This window comes from Pelophylax lessonae (assembly GCF_965119305.1).
Source record: "Pelophylax lessonae genome assembly, chromosome: 1".
Lineage (NCBI taxonomy): Eukaryota > Metazoa > Chordata > Amphibia > Anura > Ranidae > Pelophylax > Pelophylax lessonae.
Genome location: NC_138768.1, coordinates 875,404,273 through 875,424,685, shown reverse-complemented (window position 1 = coordinate 875,424,685; position 20,413 = coordinate 875,404,273). Strand labels below are relative to the sequence as shown.

The following is a 20,413-nucleotide window of genomic DNA, read 5'->3' as shown; positions in this document are numbered from 1 at the left end:
GAAAGCCTTTGAAATGTTACCTCTTCATCCTCCTCCTCCTCCTCCTCATCCTGTGCCACATCCTCTTCCATCATCGCCCAAATTGTTTTTTCAAGGAGGCATAGAAGTGGGATAGTTAAGCTGAGAATGGCGTCATTGCCACTGGCCATGTTGGTGGAGTACCCAAAACAGCGCAACAAGGCACAATATATGCAAATGTCAAATATGCAAACTATGCCGCAATTTAATGTTTTTTACACCAAAAGGGTGTGTATTGAATAGCGGAATAGGATAAAAAACTGTGTATCTCACACATACAAACACAGACTAGGCCCGATTAAATTTTTTCCTACCCTAAAGGGAGGATGAGGAAGAGGAGTATGGAACATGCAGCACCCTCAAATCTTCAGAAGTATGAGATGAACCCCAACAACTTGGAAAGGTGGATCTCTCTCACACGTACCAACACAGACTATCCCCCAATTTAACTGATCCCCAAAGGTTTTTGATTAAATAGCGGAATAGAAAATATGATCCAAAAAAAGTGTATGTATATCACACGTACACAACCACACTAGGCCCCAATTACTATTGTTTGTACCCCTAAAAGGCTAGGAGTAGGGGGAGTATGGAACAGGCAGCACCCTCAAACCTTCAGAAGTATGAGATGAACCCCAACAACTTGGAAAGGTGGATCTCTCTCACACGTACCAACACAGACTATCCCCCAATTTAACTGATCCCCAAAGGTTTTTGATTAAATAGCGGAATAGAAAATATGATCCAAAAAAAGTGTATGTATATCACACGTACACAACCACACTAGGCCCCAATTACTATTGTTTGTACCCCTAAAAGGCTAGATGAGGAGTAGGGGGGGTATGGAACAGGCAGCACCCTCAAACCTTCAGAAGTATGAGATGAACCCCAACAACTTGGAAAGGTGGATCTCTCTCACACGTACCAACACAGACTATCCCCCAATTTAACTGATCCCCAAAGGTTTTTGATTAAATAGCGGAATAGAAAATATGATCCAAAAAAAGTGTATGTATATCACACGTACACAACCACACTAGGCCCCAATTACTATTGTTTGTACCCCTAAAAGGCTAGATGAGGAGTAGGGGGAGTATGGAACAGGCAGCACCCTCAAATCTTCAGAAGTATGAGATTGTGTTCACTGTACCCCACAAAGATTGAGTTCACTGCACCCCACAATGATTGTGTTCACTGCACCCCACAAAGATTGTGTTCACTGCACCTCACAAAGATTGTGTTCACTGTACCCCCCAAAGATTGTGTTCACTGCACCCCACAAAGATTCTGTTCACTGTACCCCACAAAGATTGTGTTCACTGCACCCTAAAAGGATGTTGTTCACTGCACCCCACAAAGATTGTGTTCACTGCACCCTAAAAGGATGTTGTTCACTGCACCCCAAAAAGATTGTGTTCACTGTACCCCCCCAAAGATTGTGTTCACTGCACCCCACAAAGATTGTGTTCACTGCACCCCAAAAAGATTGTGTTCACTGTACCCCCCAAAGATTGTGTTCACTGCACCCCAAAAAGATTGTGTTCACTGTACCCCCCAAAGATTGTGTTCACTGCACCCCACAAAGATTCTGTTCACTGTACCCCACAAAGATTGTGTTCACTGCACCCCAAAAAGATTGTGTTCACTGTACCCCCCCAAAGATTGTGTTCACTGCACCCCACAAAGATTCTGTTCACTGCACCCCACAAAGGATTTTGTTCACTGCACCCCAAAAAGATTGTGTTCACTGCACCCCAAAAAGGATTTTGATCACTGCACCCCAAAAAGGATGTTGTTCACTGCACCCCAAAAATGATTTTGTTCACTCCACCCCAAAAAGATTGTGTTCACTGCACCCCACAAAGATTGTGTTCACTGCACCCCAAAAAGATTGTGTTCACTGTACCCCCCAAAGATTGTGTTCACTGCACCCCACAAAGATTCTGTTCACTGTACCCCACAAAGATTGTGTTCACTGCACCCCAAAAAGATTGTGTTCACTGCACCCCAAAAAGGATGTTGTTCACTGCACCCCAAAAAGGATGTTGTTCACTCCACCCCAAAAAGATTGTGTTCACTGCACCCCACAAAGATTGTGTTCACTGCACCCCAAAAAGATTGTGTTCACTGCACCCCAAAAATGATTTTGTTCACTGCACCCCAAAAAGGATTTTGTTCACTGCACCCCAAAAAGGATGTTGTTCACTCCACCCCAAAAAGATTGTGTTCACTGCACCCCAAAAAGATTGTGTTCACTGCACCCCACAAAGGATTTTGTTCACTGCACCCCAAAAAGATTGTGTTCACTGCACCCCAAAAAGGATGTTGTTCACTGCACCCCAAAAAGGATTTTGTTCACTGCACCCCAAAAAGATTGTGTTCACTGCACCCCACAAAGGATTTTGTTCACTGCACCCCACAAAGATTGTGTTCACTGCACACCAAAAAGGATTGTGTTCACTGCACCCCAAAAAGATTTTGTTCACTGCACCCCAAAAAGATTGTGTTCACTGCAGCCCAAAAAGATTGTGTTCACTGCAGCCCAAAAAGATTGTGTTCACTGCAGCTCACACACAGAAAAATGGATGTGGATCACTGACACCTGCCTATCTCCAATCCCACACCACACAGCAATATCGATTGTAGTTTGTAGAACACAGTTTCCCTAAAATTCAGCAGACTCTGTCCCTAACAGGATTGAGAAGAGATCGTAGATCAGGATTGAGTGCAGATTCACCCCACCCCCCACACAGCAATATCGATTGTAGTTTGTAGAAGACACTGACCCTATAATTCAGCAGACTCTATCCCTAAAATGCCTACAACTCGCCCTGCCTAAACACTCCGACCTGTCCCTCAATTCTATCCGGACACAAATGGTTTTTTCCTGCCTATCTTTCCCTAATCAGCAGCCAGCACGTTGATGTGTGCTCTGTCCCTGATATAAGCAGCATAATGACGCCGCTGCGGCTGCCTCGAACTTATAAAGACTTGGTCACATGCTTCAGACGGCCAATCACAGCTACTAAGACATTTGCAGGCATGGCTGGGATGGCTTAAGGCACACCAGTTAAACGATTGTTGATTGGCTGTTGAAAGCCCGCCATGAAAAGAGCGCCAAAGCATGCAAAACCCGGAAATAAAACGACCGAACACGGATTTTTACCCGAACATACAGTAAAGTGTCCGTGTCCGTGTTCGGGTACAAAAAATCCAATTATTCGGTACGAACACGAATAATACAGTCCGTGTTCGCTCAACACTACCCTTGTTCCCTCTGCTTAAGGCTAAAATTCAAGTATGGTCCAAATTACCTCTGGGAGTGATGGGTAGAGTCAATTTAATTAAAATGGTTCTCCTTCCCAAAATTCTCTATGCTGTATGGCACTCTCCTATTTATCTGCCACTCAGGCTGTTTAAGCAGATGGAATCACTCCTCAAGACCTTTGTTTGGGGTGCTAACCGGCACAAGATCTCCTGGCGCAAGCTCAAGAATCCTACAAATCTAGGGGGGTTGGCCCTGCCGGATTTTAATCTGTACTATCTGGCAGCTCAGTTGTCCCAGTTCTTTCACATAGATAAAACGTATAGAGAGCGCTTCTTGACCCTGCTCTGCCCTGGGTGGGCTCATCCCCTCGGGGACCCCCTTCTAGTTAACCTTCAGGGGCGTCAGGGGCTCGCCGGAGCCCCTGTGCCCCAGATCTCTTCTATACCACTATTGTCGGATCTGGGAGGTGGTGGCGTCCAGGCTTCGGTGCCCTCCATTCCACACATTTACCCCTCTGTGGCATAATAGTACATTGTGTGAGTTCCTATCCATCCCTGACCTGTCGGTATGGAGTGGGAGGGGTATTCTTCTCCTTAGCCATATCTCCACGACCACTGGTCTACGGTCTTACGAGACCCTGCGAGACCAGTTTGCGCTCCAGGGCCCCATGCACTACAGATACTTACAGCTCTCCCATGCCTATAGATCTCAATTCCCTGACGGCCCTCCTGAGATGGAATCGATTACCACCCTTGAGATTGTTAAAAGTACAGAACCCAGTCACCTCATTTCCATGTTCTACTCTGAGCTCCACACACCTTCTTCGACCACTATGGCTTTTGCACTTAAGACCCGCTGGGAGCGCAGTGTGGGGGCCATGGAGGATGAGGAATGGGAGGATGCCCTGGAGACGTGCCGCAGAGTGTCGCCAAAACTGTCGGATCGCCTAACCCAGACCTTTATATTACACCAGGCTTATCTCACCCCACTTAGACTGTCCAAATATCACCCTGACTTGGTCCCCTCTTGTCCTATGTGCGGAGACCCTGATGCTTCCTTCTTTCATCTACTGTGGAGCTGTCCCCAATTACAGACTCTATGGCAACAGGTAGTCACATTTCTGCATGACAAAATGGGGTCTCCTCTACAACTCTCTCCTAAGGAGTGTCTCCTGGGGGTCTATCCGGATGGAGAGATGCCCAAATCCACTGTCATATTTCTCCAGGAAACCTTGTTTATAGCACGTAAATTGATAGCCAGACGGTGGATGAGACCTACTCCTCCTACTTTAGGATTGTGGATTAAGGAAATTAATAGTGTCATCCCATTTCATAAACTTTTATATAAACATAGGGGGTGCCCTCAGAAGTTCAACAAGATTTGGGACAAATGGGTGCAGTGCCCTGATACGGCTCAGTAGTGAAGTAGGTAACTGCTTTATGCTGACCGTCCCTGTTAAACCAATATTGTTTGCTCGAGTGTTGGGCCGAAAGAAAGTAACTGACTACTGCCTTATTTTTTTTTACTATGTCTGTTCTGTTTCTAAGTGTTAATCACTGTGAATATTTGTATTCTTGTACCCCTGTGTATTATGAATATGATCGAAGTTTCAATGCACGGTTTATTTTTGTATTGTACCAAAAGTTTCAATAAACCTCACTGTTTTGAAAAAAAATAAAAATAACACCTCACTTCGATCTGTGGTATTGGGGGGCCACAGGTTTATCACACCAGTTCTACAAATAATTGGCCAGTAACTGTTGTCACTGTGTGTAGCACAGTTAACACAGCAAAAGAGGCCAAGTTTTTGCAGGATTAAAATACACTCTTAGAAAATGATACTGTTAAATAACACCCCACTTCAATATGTGGTATTGGGGGGCATTGGTGTATCACACCAGTTCAAAAAATTGGCCAGTGAGTTTGGTGCTGTGTGTACCAGACTTCACTCAGCAAACCAGGCAATATTGTTGCATGACACAAATACACTTGTAAAAGTTTACTCAGATAACACCCCACTTCAATATGTGGTATTGGGGGGGCATTGGTGTATAACACCAGTTCAAAAAATTGGCCAGTGAGTTTGGCGCTGTGTGTACCAGACTTCACTCAGCAAACCAGGCAATATTGTTGCAGGACACAAATACACTTGTAAAAGTTTACTCACATAACACCCCACTTCAATATGTGGTATTGGGGGGCCACAGGTTTATTACACCAGTTCTACAAATAATTGGCCAGTAACTGTTGTCACTGTGTGTAGCACTGTTTACACAGCAAGAGGCCACATTTTTGCAGGACTAAAATACACTCTTAGAAAATTATACTGTTAAATAATACCCCACTTCAATATGTGGTATTGGGGGGGCCACTGGTCTATCACAGCAGTTCAAAAAAAATTTCCAGTGAGTTTGGCACTGTGTGTATCAGACTTAACTCAGCAAAAGAGGCAATATTGTTGCAGGACACAAATAAACATGTAAAAGTATACTCAGATAACACCCCACTTCAATATGTGGTATTGGGGGGGGGGGGGCAATTGGTCTATCACACCAGTTATAATACATTATAAGTGCTTTTGTCACTGTGTGTAGTATTGCTGCAGAAACCCTCAGTCTCACCACCACACCTGTCACAATGCTGCACAGTGCACAATAATACTACTAATCCACTATAATATGCTTTCTACAAAGTATATTATGCTGTGGATTACCCCCCCCCCCCCTTTTTTTTAGTGCACTGCACAGCAATGCCAAAAAAATTTTCAGCCCTTTAAATGACTTTTGTGGACATTAACAGAGCGATTTGTGTCACTGCTGACGATCTCTAACTGCCCCTAAAGCAACGACTGGATACCTGCCCCTAACCTGAAAAGATACTAGTAGACCTATACTGAAATACCAACCCTGAAAAATACTTTTGTGGATCTTCACAGCGCTATATGTGTCTAGAAAACTCTCCCTGATGAACACAGCAGACCTCTCCCTACACTGGCAGAAAGCGGAATGTGAAATGGCCGACAGCTCGGGTCTATTTATAGGATAAGGGGACTGTCCACGTGCTGGAATGTTTCAATTGGCTGTCCTGTTCCACCTGACAGCTGTGTCATGGGTCAAAGTTCTCCCCAATGTAAACTAATATGGCCGCCGCGAACGACACCATGTGTTCGCAAATTTGGCGGGTAGCGAACAAGCAAAATGTCCCGCGAACCGACCGCCGGGCGAACCGCAAGGCCATCTCTAAAGGGGAGCCCTCTCATCATCTCAGCCTCCAGTCAGGAGCGTGACAGATGGATTCTCTGGGGGTGCTGCTGCTCCTTTTTTTATGTAATCAGAAGAGTGGGAGTGGCGAGGTGACCAAAGAAGCAGGACTTTGGCAGTCATTTCCAAAGCTAGCCATAGATGGATCAAAATTCAGTCGATCGGATGGACAAGCTGGAAAGCTTTTATCAAACAGCAGCTGCAGCCAATGGTCTGCAGCCACCGATCAGTGTATTCTGAAAGCAGAGAATCTTGCTGTCAGAATACAATATCCTGGCAAAAGGTATTCATTTATGTGGATGGAGGAACCTGTTCATTTATTTGTTCAGCTCCCGTCCATCTATTGCCATTTTCCAGGAGCTTGTCTGTGCTCTCCTCACTGCTGGACAGGAGCTGTCTGCAGTGATTGTCCACTGGCCCCTCTGCCTTTTCTATCCTGCCAGTGTTTGTCTAACTGGGAGACAAAGTCTATGATCCCCTGGGGCTGCAAGCTCCAGAGCCAGCTCCCCAGTCTCCTACCTCCTCCCCTCTCTTAGTTTCAGGGAGAGATCTCCATGCCCTGCCTGCCAATCTGTTGTTACAGTGACCAGCTCACAGCGGGGAAGGCCCTCTACAGCCTTCAGTGGCTTCCCCCTGCAGTTCTTTCTCTCTGGTGGCTGCTAGGGCTAAGTCACAGGAGAGAAGACCTGAATACATAGGGACACAAAGGAGTTGTTAATTGCCCTACCTTGTCCCCTGATTTGGAGGATGGCTGGTGCATAAAATCTTACATCCAATCTCTCCATTCCAGATAGGACTTTAAAGTGGAAGTAAACCCTCCTCTGCAACTTGTACCTATAGGTAAGCCTATGATAAGGCTTACCTATAGGTACTGTAAATATCTCCTAAACATGTACCGTTTAGGAGATATTTACCTTACATGCAGCCAGTGACATCACTGGCGCATGCGCTCTGAAGGAACAGCTGCTCGTGCCGTTCCTTCAGAGCCCCGTGCCATGACCGTCAGCTCCCGTGCGCATGCGCGAGAGTGACGTCATCGCGGCTCCAGCCAATCAGATGGCCGGATGCCGCAAACCCGGAAGAAGGGTGACCAAACAGGTCACCCATGAGACAGGTGATCGGTCGGCACTGCGGGGCTTCGTTCTAAGGTAAGTATTTCATAATGAGCTAGTATGCGATGCATACTAGCTCATTATGTGTTTGTCTTTCAGCTGTTCGTTTTAAAAAAAAAAAAAGAATTCTGAGGTTTACAACCTCTTTAAGCAGTACACATCCTGTCGAGAAACCGCTTATAGGCAGGAGGTAAATTTCATCAGAATTGATTCTAACTATGTAGAATCAGAAGTTCAGGACTTAGCATCCACAGACTATACACCCCAAGAAGCAGTTGAGAGATATGACCAAGTGCTTAACCACACTACTCAAACTTAAGATCTCATATACCATCTTGATGATGTTGAAAACCGTAGAAGGTGAAACAACGTCTGTGTATGCAGTCTCTCTTATGGGCCATACACACTATAAGATTTTCTGAAGACTTTTTCCTTTAGATTTACCAAAACCAGATAATAAGAGGTCAAACCTAAACACTTTCAATTAGTATGCAATCTGGCAGGCCCTTGCACTACATAGAAAAGGTAAATCTGTAGGAAAAAGTCTTCAGAAAATCTTATAGTGTGTATGGCCCTTTAGTCCGTGCTCCCGAATGACCTGCCAACTACTCTTTCCTTTGTTTTCAACCAACTCCTGCAGGATCCAAATGATTCCCACCTAAATTTCAATGGGGCTCACAGCACTTTCTGTCCTAGAAATGCAGATTAAACTCGGCCTAGAAACGTGCTCTGTTGTCTCCATTACTTTAAGATCAAGGAAGCCATTACGATGGCAGCTATTTTCAAGGATGAAACTCTGATTAACAGCTCCTCCACCCTTCTATTGCTAGACCTCTTGAGACATACACTGAACTTTCGTTGCACTTTGAAAATTATGCTAGAGTATTTTAAAATACAGTGGGGGATCCCCTTTCCAGCTGATAACTTCCAAAAGTGGAAAAACTGCTGTCTTTTGGTCCCCCCCTTTCAGATTTGCAGACATCTATTCCCTCTTCTAGGGACCCAAACCGATTCTAGAAACTAGGAGACCCCATCGATGAACCCGGCTTCTTCCTCACTGCTTGCACTCGCTTTAGCAGCCCTGGTCACCGCTGACCCCAGTTGAGAGATATGACCAATGGCTTAACCACACTACTCAAACTTAAGACCTCATATACCATCTTGATGATGTTGAAAACCGTAGTAGGTGAAACAACATCTGTGCTTGCAGTCTCCCTTAGTCTGTGCTCCCAAACTACCTGCCAGCTACTCTTTCCTCTGATTTCAACCAACTCCTGAAGGAACCAAAAGATTCCCACCCACAATTCAATGGGGCTCACAGCACTTTCGGTCCTAGAAATGCAGATTAATCTCGGCCCACAAACGTGCTCTGTTGTCTCCATTATTTTAAAATCAAGGAAGCCATTAGGATGGCAGCTATTTTCAAGGATTACTATCTCCTTCACCCTTCTATTGCTAGACCTCTTGAGACATACACTGAACTTTCGTTGCACTTTAAAAACGGTGCTAGAGTATTTTAAAATACAGATGGGGATCCCCTTTCCAGCTGATCACTTCCAAAAGTGGAAAAACTGCTGTCTTTCGTGCAGCTGGGACTTTTTAGCAGGACTGCGACATTGCGGCGGGCAGATCGGACACTTAATTGACACTTTTGAGGGGACCAGTGACATTACTACAGGAATCAATGCTAACAATATGCACTGTTACTGTACTAATGACACTGGCAGGTAAGGGGTTAACACCAGGGGCGATCAAAGGGTTAAATGTGTGCCTAGGGGGCGTTTTATAACTGTGTTGGGGATGGGCTCACTCGATGAACACAGAGACCTATGTTCATTACTGATAGAACAGCGGTTTGCTGTGTTTACTTCAGCAGACCGCCGTTCTGTCTCCATGGGGAGCGATCCACCGGACCCGCTGATTGGTTCCCCCTGTGGCCAAGAAGCAACGTACAGTTGCGTTGTTTCGCACGACAGAACCGACCTGCCGCCGTAAAACTACGGCGGCTGGTCGGCAAGTGGTAAAGCCAACTATTGCAACCAAGAACTAGACAGAACTTGTTTTAGCTGCAAATCTGGGACTGTTTATTGAACAACCTCAAACAGATTATATACTTCACAGGAGGACATCCCTATCCTGATCATATTACCCTAACAAAAACAGTCACAGTCAGAAAACAGTCCAGGGGTTTAGGTTTTTGTTGTTTTATTTGAGAACTGGGATAGGAGAAGGGATGAGTGGGATACTCCAACTGAATAACTATGCACAATTGCTGGGACTTCTGGTTAACACTGGATGCGGCAAGGCCGCTGCTTCACCTTGCCACTATAGTGAAGAAGATTTAAATGAACTGTACTGCACTGTGAATCACTCTTCAGGAACCTACTTGGCACCCCCTTTGTCCCTATTCTTCAGGGTTCTACACGGCACCCCATTTACACTGACACTCTGTGTGAGCTGACCCCTTGATCCTCTGACTTCACTGGAGTGGTCCCCCTTCCTGGGCAGACCCTTTGGCAAGTCCCCTGGTACTCACGGACACTGTATTTCCTGGAAGACTCTGCCAGGAGCTCCACTGTCAGCTTTACTGGATCCTCTGCAGCTCAGCTCCACACCTGGTTCACTAGGCTGACTGCCTATGACCACTTTCCTCATACAGCGGGAGGAGAAACAGCCATCAGCCTCCTCCTGGGACTCTGCTTCCCACCAAAGACGCCCTGTCACATGTCCCCCCAACTTTTATGAGCAATCCCAGGATGCACTGCAAGAGTGCCCTCCCACTGGGACTCCCATAAAAGCCAATGTGTCACTTGCTGGGTTTCCTCCACTGTCCAACAAGCTCCCTTATTGGATACAGTGGGGACACTCCCTCAGACCCAGTGAATCACACCTGGGAACATGCAACAGGCAACCTAATAGATCAGGCTCCCCTGATATGCAGAAGGAGCCTAAGATGCTTTTACCTAGCACCTACCTAGGAGGGTGCTACATCTATTTTCAGATGCTAAATGCCCACTCAAACTTTTAGAATTTATGACTTGTCCTAGCAGGCTTTTTAGCTGTGGTTCAAAGCTATATGCTCTTTCCATCCTCAGTGACCAAAAAAAGATACTAATATTTCTTTTTTTATGGATGCTCACTCAATCCCTGAAATTGCGGTCTGTTTTAAAAGGCTTTATAAACGTGGTGCAAGCTCGTACGTGATTTTGATTGTTGATGTCCAAAAAAGATACTATTTTTATCTCAGATGCTTAATGCCTGCTCAAGATTTTATAAATTGCAAACTGGTCTATCAAGATTCGTAGCTGTGGTGCAAACGTATATGCTGTTTCAGTATCCAAAAAGATACTAATATATACATTTTTTTTATGGGACTACATGCCCACTCTCCAAAATTGCGGCCTGTTCAAAAAAAGCTTTCGAGCTGTGGTGCAAAACTATTCACTTTTTCTATATCGATACCAATGTTTTGAAAGAAGACACTATTTTTTAGAAGATAAATGCCTGTTCAATCTCTCTGAAATTTCACCTGTTTAATCAGATCAAGATGGGACTGTTTCGGCCCCTTCTTGCCCAGGCCATTTTTCAGCGCTGTTACACTTTGAATAACAGTTATTCAGACATGCAACTCTGTACCTAAATTAATTAATTTATTTTTTTAAATAGTGCTTTTTTGGTGGTATTTAATCACCACGGTTTTTTAATTCTTGTTTGCTATATGAAGAAAAAAAGACCAAAAAGTTTGAAAAAACAGTTTTTCTTAGTTTCTGTTAACCGCTTGCCGACTGCGCACAGTATATTTACTGCGGCAGTCGGCCCCGGCCAGGCAGAGTGACGTAGGTCTACGTCGCTCGCCTGTCACTCCTTCCAGAGCCAATAGCGGGCGGGCGCGCGCCCGCTGAGGCGCGCGCCCGCCTCGGCTCGTTCACGGAGGAGTGCGGGAGTGTGACTGGCGGACCCGATGTCCGCCGGTCACACTACGATCGCCGCTACAGCGGGAGAAAGACAGAGCGGCTTGTGTAAACAAGCCACCTGTCAGTTCTCCCTGTGTAAAAGTGAAGATCAAACAGTTCTACTATGTAGAACTGTTGATCTTTGTTTTTACACTAGTAGACCTGTCCCTACACAGTTAGAATCACGCCCCTAGGACACACTTAACCCCTCCCTGTCCAATACTGTTAACCCCTTCCCTGCCAGTGTCATTTTTGCAGTAACAGTGCATATATATAGCACTGATTACTGCAGTAATGTCACTGGTACCCCCAAAAGTGTCAAAAATGTCAGTCAAGGGTCCGATCTGTCCGCCGCAATGTCGCAGTACCGCAAAAAAAATCGCAGATCGCCGCCATTACTCGTTAAAAAAAAAAACACCAAAAATGACAAAAATCTTTCCCTTTGTTAGTAAATGCGATAACTTTTGCGCAAACCAATCAAAATACGCTTTTTGCGATTTTTTTTACCAAACATAGGTAGCGTAAAACAAATTGGCCGAAAATTTTAAAAAATTTTGATTTTTACATTTTTTTTTGGGGGAATTTCATATAAAAAAAAGTGAAAAATATTGTTGTTTTTGCAAAAATTACGCTCTTTTTTTGTTTATAGCGCGTGATCAAAAAATCGCACAGGTGATCAAATACCACCAAAAGAAAGCTCTGTTTGTGGGAAAAAAAGGACGTGAAATTCGTTTAGGTACAGCGTCGCACGACCGCGCAATTGTCCGTTAAAGTCACGCAGTAAAAAATCGCAAAATAACCCCTGGTCTTTAAGCAGGAAAATCCTCCGGTGGTAAAGTGGTTAAAAAAGAAAAAAAACTTGCAAATAATCTTTCTTCATAAATTTGTGCCAAAATGTATTCTGCAACATTTTTTTTTGTAAAAATAACCCAAATCGGTGTATATTATATAGTCTGTGCAAAAGTTATATACAACATAGTTTGTGGACACTATATTTGAAAGTGTATCACTCCTAATGTACGGATTGTCTATTTCATTTCTTGGGGCACTAAAATGCCAGGACAGTTCAAATACCCCCTAAAGAATGTTTTTTTTTTGGAGAGTAGACTGTCCAAGATATATAGTAAGAGGTATGATGTTTTTTTTTTGATGATGCAATAGTCACACTTTTTTGGGGAAAATTAAGACGTTAAATATAATTCGTTTTTTATACAAAGTTGACGATTTAAGAAGTTATTTTTCTCACACACAGCTTAGGCATACTTACGAATACACTCCAAAACACATTTTTGCTATATTTCTCAAATATGAGGATACCACATGTGTGAAACCTTTTCACAGCCTAGATACAGAGAGTGACCCAAAATCCAAGGAGCACCTTTAGCTTTCCCTGTCTAATTCCCTGACTAGCTATTATATTTCTTGAGTCTCTGGAGTGTCAGGACAGAAGAAATACCCAAAATATGACCACATTTTGGAAAGAAAATACCCCCAGGTATTTTATGAAAGGCCTAGTGAGTCTTTTGAAAATTTATTTTTTCTGCCACCAGTTTTTTGTAAAATGCAGAAAAGAAAATGAACACAAAGCTAACAAATAATAAGATATTCCTAGCACACATCATAGGCATACTTAGGAAGATGATCAGAATGTGTTTTGGTTTGTATTAGCTGAGTATTGGGATAACACATGTGCAAGACTTCCTCACAGTTTAGCCATATAGAGGGACCCAAAATCCAAGGATTACCTTCAGGTGTTCTAGGCACATAATTTACATTAAATCTTATTTTCTGACTACCCATCATATTTTAGGAGGTCCTGGAGTGCCAGGACAGGAGAAACACCTACAAAATAAGCACATTTTTAAGAGTTAAACCCCCCAAAGTTTTTAGGAGGCATAAAGAATCTTTCAAACATTTCCTTATTTGCCACATGTTTTTTTTTTTTTTACACAAAGTTGTCAGTTTAATAAGATATTTTTTACACACAGCATGGGCATGCTTAGAATTATGATCCAAAACCCATTCTGCTACTCCATATGAGTATGGGGATACCATATGTGTGAGACTTTTTCACTGTTTTTACCAATTCTATACAGGTTATTGCATCTTGTGTATCAACAAATCAACCAATTGTGTAAAAACCAATGTTCTGGTCCCGTCTATAGGGGTGGTCAAGAAATATAGCTTGGTGTAGCTGCATATATAGCAGTCACTGTTCCTATAAGCCAAGCAAGACTAGCCTACTGCTATGTGGCTAGGAACAGGGACTGCTACGTATATATGCAGCTACACCAAGCTATATTTCTTGACCACCCATATAGAAGGGACCAGAACATTGGTTTTTACACAATTGGTTCATTGTACATGTTCATTGTACAGGAGATACCGGAGGCTGATGAAAGAAAGAACAAAAGAGTTCCTGTGGTAACAGGAAAGCAGTTGTCCGCAAGGGATGCCTGGGAATGGTATCTCACAGGATCGTAGTCAGTCGGTCATGCAGATGGGTCAGTTTAGGTGGCAAGTAGAGACATTGTCAGCAAACAGGCAAAAGATTGGTACAGGCAGCAGGAAGAAACATGGTCAATAAACAGGCCAGGATCAGGACAAGAGACAAATACAGGCAACACTGTACTGGTGTGGTGCTGATCAGGAATGCTGTTGCTAGCCGCACTGGTCTGATGACACTGGGACTTGTAAAGCTGTGATCAGGAACACTGTTGCTGGCTTACACTGGTCTGGTGACACTGGGGACTTGCTGCAGAGCCTCCGGCCTCCCATAGTGTCCTTGAACTTCAAAAGTGTCCCACAGTGCACCCCAGCCCTCTCAGTGCCCCCGCCCCCCAAACATCCACAGTGCCTCTAAAAAGTGCCCAGCTCCCTAGAGATGCCCCCAGTTCCCTTCAGGGATTTCATGCATTTACAGGGCCATGAAGTCTGCTGCAAAACCCAGTAACCCCCTCCACAGCCCCCATCCCCTGCAGTGAAACTCAGCCCCATCCAGAGGATTCCAGAATTTCAATCTACTGTATATTTTGTAGTTTTTTACTTTTATTGTGTGGGTATAAACTTCTTTTTTTTAAACTGTTAGGGCATGGTAGGTTTTGGATGAATTTACTGGATCCTGGTCTTGATGAGGTTGGAAACAATTGCTCCGCACCTTTGAGATTTAGTTTGTGTGTGTCGTTTGGTCCTAGAATGAGGTTGCAGCAAACAATACATGGAGATTAGTTTAAGGAGCCTTGGCTGAATTAGCAATATTTCAAGGTTAGAAACAGACAAAGGGACATTATTCAGACCACACCATTCTGCTGCTGCATATTTTACTTCTAAATAACCAAAATATGCAGAAATATTGTACACCATAGTCTTGCTACATATCTGAAAAGGATTCAAAGATACTGTTGTACATATGTGCTATATATTTCACTTTTTATCTGGCCCAGAAGGAGCCATCTCTCTCTAGGGCAATCCACCATAGACATCTCTGAATATGATGGGTCCTCCTATTCTTTGCCCTGAGCTCTTCAGATATCTCAACCTCTCTGAGGTTGGGTGGAGACCCGTTTAGCATTACAAGCTGACCAGGAAGTATATGACACCCAGCGATAAAGCTCTACTAGAAGGACAAGTACCAGGTTGAATAGTAAAAGACAGCTTTCTGTATTGTGAATAACCAACATACACAACATTACTAGCAAAGTTAAGAACAATATTTGTGTTTAACTTCCAGGTCAACATAAAAAGTAACAATGCCCCAAAAGTGCAACGATGAGCAGCAGACAAGTTGACTATGCTGCCACAAATATAAAAGAAAGGAAAATACAACAGGATCATGGTGCTGGTTAAGTAATGGCGCTTTTCCACTGCATGGAACCGTACCGGTTCGGCACGCTTTTGTGCTTTTCCACTGCTGGTACCGCATGGTATAGGGTCGGAACGGTTCGGTACCGTACGGTATAGGTTTGCTTTTCCACTGCATGGAACCGAACGGTACGGTACGGTACGGCTCTGAAAAAACAGTACCTACTCGATTGTGGTTCCAACAGGTACCAAACTGGTACCATATCCCACAATCCTTTGCATGCAGTCACTACTAGCCACTGATTGGTCAGAGAATCCCACCCACCCCATTGTTATCCCACCCACTTAACTTTAGTACTACTTTAGTGGAAAAGCAAACCTATACCGTACCGTACCGAATCGTTCCGACACTATACCATGCGGTACCAGCAGTGGAAAAGCAAACCGGGCCAAGCAGGGCCGAGTAGAGCCGAGCCGGTACGAGCCAGTACTTGCAGTGGAAAAGTGCCATTAGTGTATGGCCAGCACCTGCGGGGGGTACCGTCTAACCAAAATTTAAGGTGGAGTCCCTCTCTTCAACTCCCAAACACAAAGAAACTATTGAACAAAACAGACGGGAAGGGACCCGCAGGAGTTCTATAGGGGAGGAAGGGAATGGGGCAAACAGTGGTTTCTCCTCACTTTGGTAAACTTTTATTGAGTTAAATGAATGCAATAAACGGAATCACGTAAAGCAGGCTACACACAAATACTTAAACATATGACAACGTTGTCACTAAAAGCAAACACCTGGGTTCACAGACAAACCAAATATGCATTATCTATATCATAAATGACAATGTAGTGCAAGATTGCTGGGGATCAGATCACAGTGAGAGTCAGGAAACAACAGGGCTGTCAGACGATAATCAGCCGTACAGTGCACTGTCGACATCTGCACTCGCTATTTTACCAGTTATCCACCAGTAGTATCCATTTAGCATACAGTATGGTACATACACTGAACAAAATTATAAACGCAACGCTTTTGTTTTTGCCCCCATCTTTCATGAGCTGAACTCAAAGATCTAAGACCTTTTCTATGTACACAAAAGGCCTATTTCTCTCAAATATTGTTCACAAATCTGTCTAAATCTGTGTTAGTGAGCACTTCTCCTTTTCCGAGATAATCTATCCACCTCAAAGGTGTGGCATATCAAGATGCTGATTAGACAGTGTGATTATTGCACAGGTGTGCATATAGATATTTAGAGTGGCCACAATAAAAGGCCACTCTAAAATGTGCAGCTTTATCACACAGCACAATGCCACAGATGTCACAAGTTGTGAGGGAGCGTGCCATTGGCATGCTGACTGCAGGAATGTCCACCAAAGCTATTGCCTGTGAATTAAATGTTCATTTTTCTACCGTAAGCCCTTTCCAAAGGCATTTCAGAGATTTTGGCAGCACATCACACAGACCACGTGTAACCACACCAGCTCAGGACCTCCACATCCAGCATCTTCCCCTCCAAGATCATCTGAGACCAGCTCCCCCACACCCGGACAGCTGCTGCAACAATTGGTTTGCATAACCAAGGAATTTCTGCACAAACTGTGACAAAACATCTCAGGGAAGCTCATCTGCATGCTCGTTGTCCTCATCGGGGGCTCGATCTGACTGCAGTTCGTCGTCGTAACAGACTTGAGTGGGCAAATGCTCACATTCGATGGCATCTGGCACTTTGGAGAGGTGTTTTCTTCACCGATAAATCCTGTTTTTCTTATATCTTTGAGTTCAGCTCATGATAAATGGGGGCAAAAACAAGTGTTGTGTTTATAATTTTGTTCAGTTTATGTATCCGGGTTCTCATAGCTGAGAAAACATCAATAGCATATATTATGGGTGGAGATGGGTTATGGGTGGCTGTAGGTGCTGCCTGTGCATTGACAGATAAAGTCCCTTGATAGTGGTATGACCCGAAGGTCTGGTGTATAAGTACAGGGTCTGCTGATAGCACCATGTGCGGTGTGCACAGGCAGATGAGTTTTGCCGCTATTGTACCAGTTTTATGAACATATGGGGATATCTTCCGTGTGGTTGTGCAAAGCTGGTGGGCTGTAACAGCTCACTCAGCCAACCCGCTGGTCCCTCCCCAAAGCACTGCTCCGTGGTATCCAACGTGAATAGACACTCATGGAACTTGTACTAATTTGGGCCAGTAATCCTGCAGGGTGGTACTCACTGTTGTGGATACAGTGTGGGGATCGCTGGAGGTTATAAGGCCATCCCAGTCGGTTTGCTGAACACCCAATATACCAAGTTCGCTGTGCAGCCCAGCAGGCCAAGGGTATAGCCACGAGTGCCGTTAGTCAGTCCAGTGCTCTATCAGAGCGATTCCAGCAACCGGTCCTTTCCTTCATCTGGGCAAACAGATGGTCAAGTGATGTATGGTGGAGCTTTGGGAGCCAAGGGTAGGCAGATGGTAGCCTCAGGCGGCCCCCTGGCTCAATGTCCAGTCTTGTGCTTCCTCCTGCTGTGCAGAGCAGTGTGCAACAGCATCAGCTGCTGGTGGAGGGGGATCAGCTGCTTTGACAGTGAACCCTGGTGTGCAGGAACAATGTTAATGACAACTTTGTTATATTTTTAGGTATTTGTGTATAGCCTGCTTTGTGAATCAGTTTATTTCATTTTTTGATACTTAATTAAAGTTTATCAAGTAGTAGCGAGTAGAGACCGCTGTTTGCCCCATTCCCTTCCTCCCCTTTAGAACTTCTGTGGGTTCCCATCTCTTTTGTTCATGAGGCCATGCTGTCAACATGCAAAAGTGGTGCCTATGGCAGGTATAACCTGACTCGGTGGTTAATAACAGTAATGGGAGGGGTAGTCTCTAATATGGATCTCCAGCCAGCTACCATTGGGGCCCTTTAAAATGTTGGTGCACCTGGCAAGAGTCTCCCTTAAGAATCTATAGGTGATAAGTGGGCAGAGATTGTCAGCTGGTTTCAGTACAGTCCTCAAACACTGCAGTTAGTAGCGGTTACAGTTTAGTATTCCCTGTGACACTTTGGGGCAGGTATACGGCAATGTCAATGGCTGGACAGCTGGGTGGGAATGGGTTTATGTTGTATAGATATCCTGCTTTCAGTAGCTCTATAAATAAAAATGTTGGCTTGCAGCCACAGACTCTCACCGACTCCTAGTCACAGCCTACTGCTCTGGCAGTGGAAGGAGCTCCCTTAGGTCTACTAGGAGTTTGCAGCAATCTAGCCATCAGAACTGACAGGATTGCTGACTTATGCTGCTGACTAGATCCAAGCTGGCTAGGCTCAGAGAGCTTAGAAGGGCTATCCCTTGGACGCATTTCCCAGACTCCCACAGTGCCAAAAATTTACTTAAGTTTTCTTTAGCTCCTCCTTCACCCCAAAGCATCCAGTATATGTTGTTTGGAACTCCAGTTACATGGCTGTTACTTTGGGCTACACCTGCCAATGTTCCCAGCATCCTGCATGAAAGCTTATGGGTCCTCCTGACTTTAGTCCTCCCCCTGCTGACTGGAGAAAGGATGGTGCACCATGTGTTTGGTATCACCGAAAGAGAATTGAATCGTGATATATTTATGATTGTTGTCATGCTGTAACTTTACGAGAATTGTTACCCTGCTGTTCTTTTGTATCTATGTGTTAGAAAACGAAAGCAATTAATAACCATAAGTACAATATAATACAAATGTATTTGTTGTATCCTAACGATAAACAGTTTTTATTTTACTGATTGCTGCCTGTAGAGCTTTATGAATCTCCTGATTCCTTAAAGTATAAATGATGGGGTTGATCATCGGTGTCACTGAAAAGTATGCGAAGGACAAGCCTTTGTAGACATTGACATATTGACTACTCCTTGGCATCACATATAGGCAAAACAGCGCAGTGTAATATATAGTCACCACTAGGAGGTGTGAGCTGCAGGTAGAGAAGGCTTTCTGCCTTCCCTCCGACGTCTGTATCCTGAAGATCGCGACTATAATAAAGATGTAGGACAGAACGATGAAAAAGAAAGGTATAATGGTCAATGTAATGCTGACCGATAAGCCAAGTAAAACAACAGTCGTTATGTCTGAGCATGCAAGGGAAACATAAGGGGTGAAGTCACAGTAAAAATGATCGATGATCAGAGGGCCACAAAATTCAAGATTTATTACAAAGTAAAATGTAACCGCTATGAATATAAGTGAAATGAGCCAAATCACGGTCACTAAATAGAAGCAGAGTCTGTTGTGTATGAGAGCGGAGTATCTGAGAGGTCTACAAATGGCCAAATATCGGTCATATGACATCAGGGTGAGCAACAAAGTCTCAACGATTGTGACGGCTGCGGACACATTTAACTGGACAGAACAGCCGAGATGGGAGATGACGGGTCTTCTGGAGAGCATGTGGTGCAGTATCAGAGGGACCAGATCCGTCGTGTAGAGAAATTCACAGAAGAGCAAATTGCTGATCAGGATGTACATGGGACAATGGAGACAAGCGCTTATACATACTAAAGTTATAATCAGGATGTTCTCAATGCAAGTCAATGTGTATATGATCAGTAAGAGAAGGAAGAGAGGGATTCTGTATTCAGTGAGGTTCTCGAATCCAACAATCAGGACTTCAACATTAACTGATTGATTTTTTTGATGTGCCATCTGTGAAAGCAATGGACTAACAATTATTAAATTGTAACTACGAGTCATAGCAATCTGTCTGCTGCGGTGCTAGTGTGATCTTTATAGCCAATGGGGTGTGTGAGACCTCTGAAGAAAGACCCCTGCTTCTACCCAGAGAGGAAGGATAATTATCTTTAAAATCCTGGCAGAGGCCATACTTTCTACTTATTCCGGCTACTTACTACAGAAAACAAACTTTAAGACTTTGGCTAAATCTATTCAAGGTGCAACCAGTCACAAAAATGTTCAATTTAGCCAACTTTTCACTATATTTCTACATTGTACTTCTTTAAAAGGCTCAAGGTCTTCT

The 20,413-nt window shown here is 44.1% G+C and overlaps 1 protein-coding gene across 1 annotated transcript; it reads right to left on the bottom strand.

Annotated features, from left to right (window-relative positions):
* Positions 1–19,137: 19,137 nt before the first annotated feature.
* LOC309546443 (olfactory receptor 5P52-like) lies at positions 19,138–20,082 on the bottom strand (the record flags this gene model as incomplete). Its single annotated transcript, XM_082246139.1, has 1 exon — positions 19,138–20,082. One exon carries the CDS (start codon positions 20,080–20,082, stop codon positions 19,138–19,140), a length of 945 nt encoding a protein of 314 aa, XP_082102265.1.
* Positions 20,083–20,413: the final 331 nt, after the last annotated feature.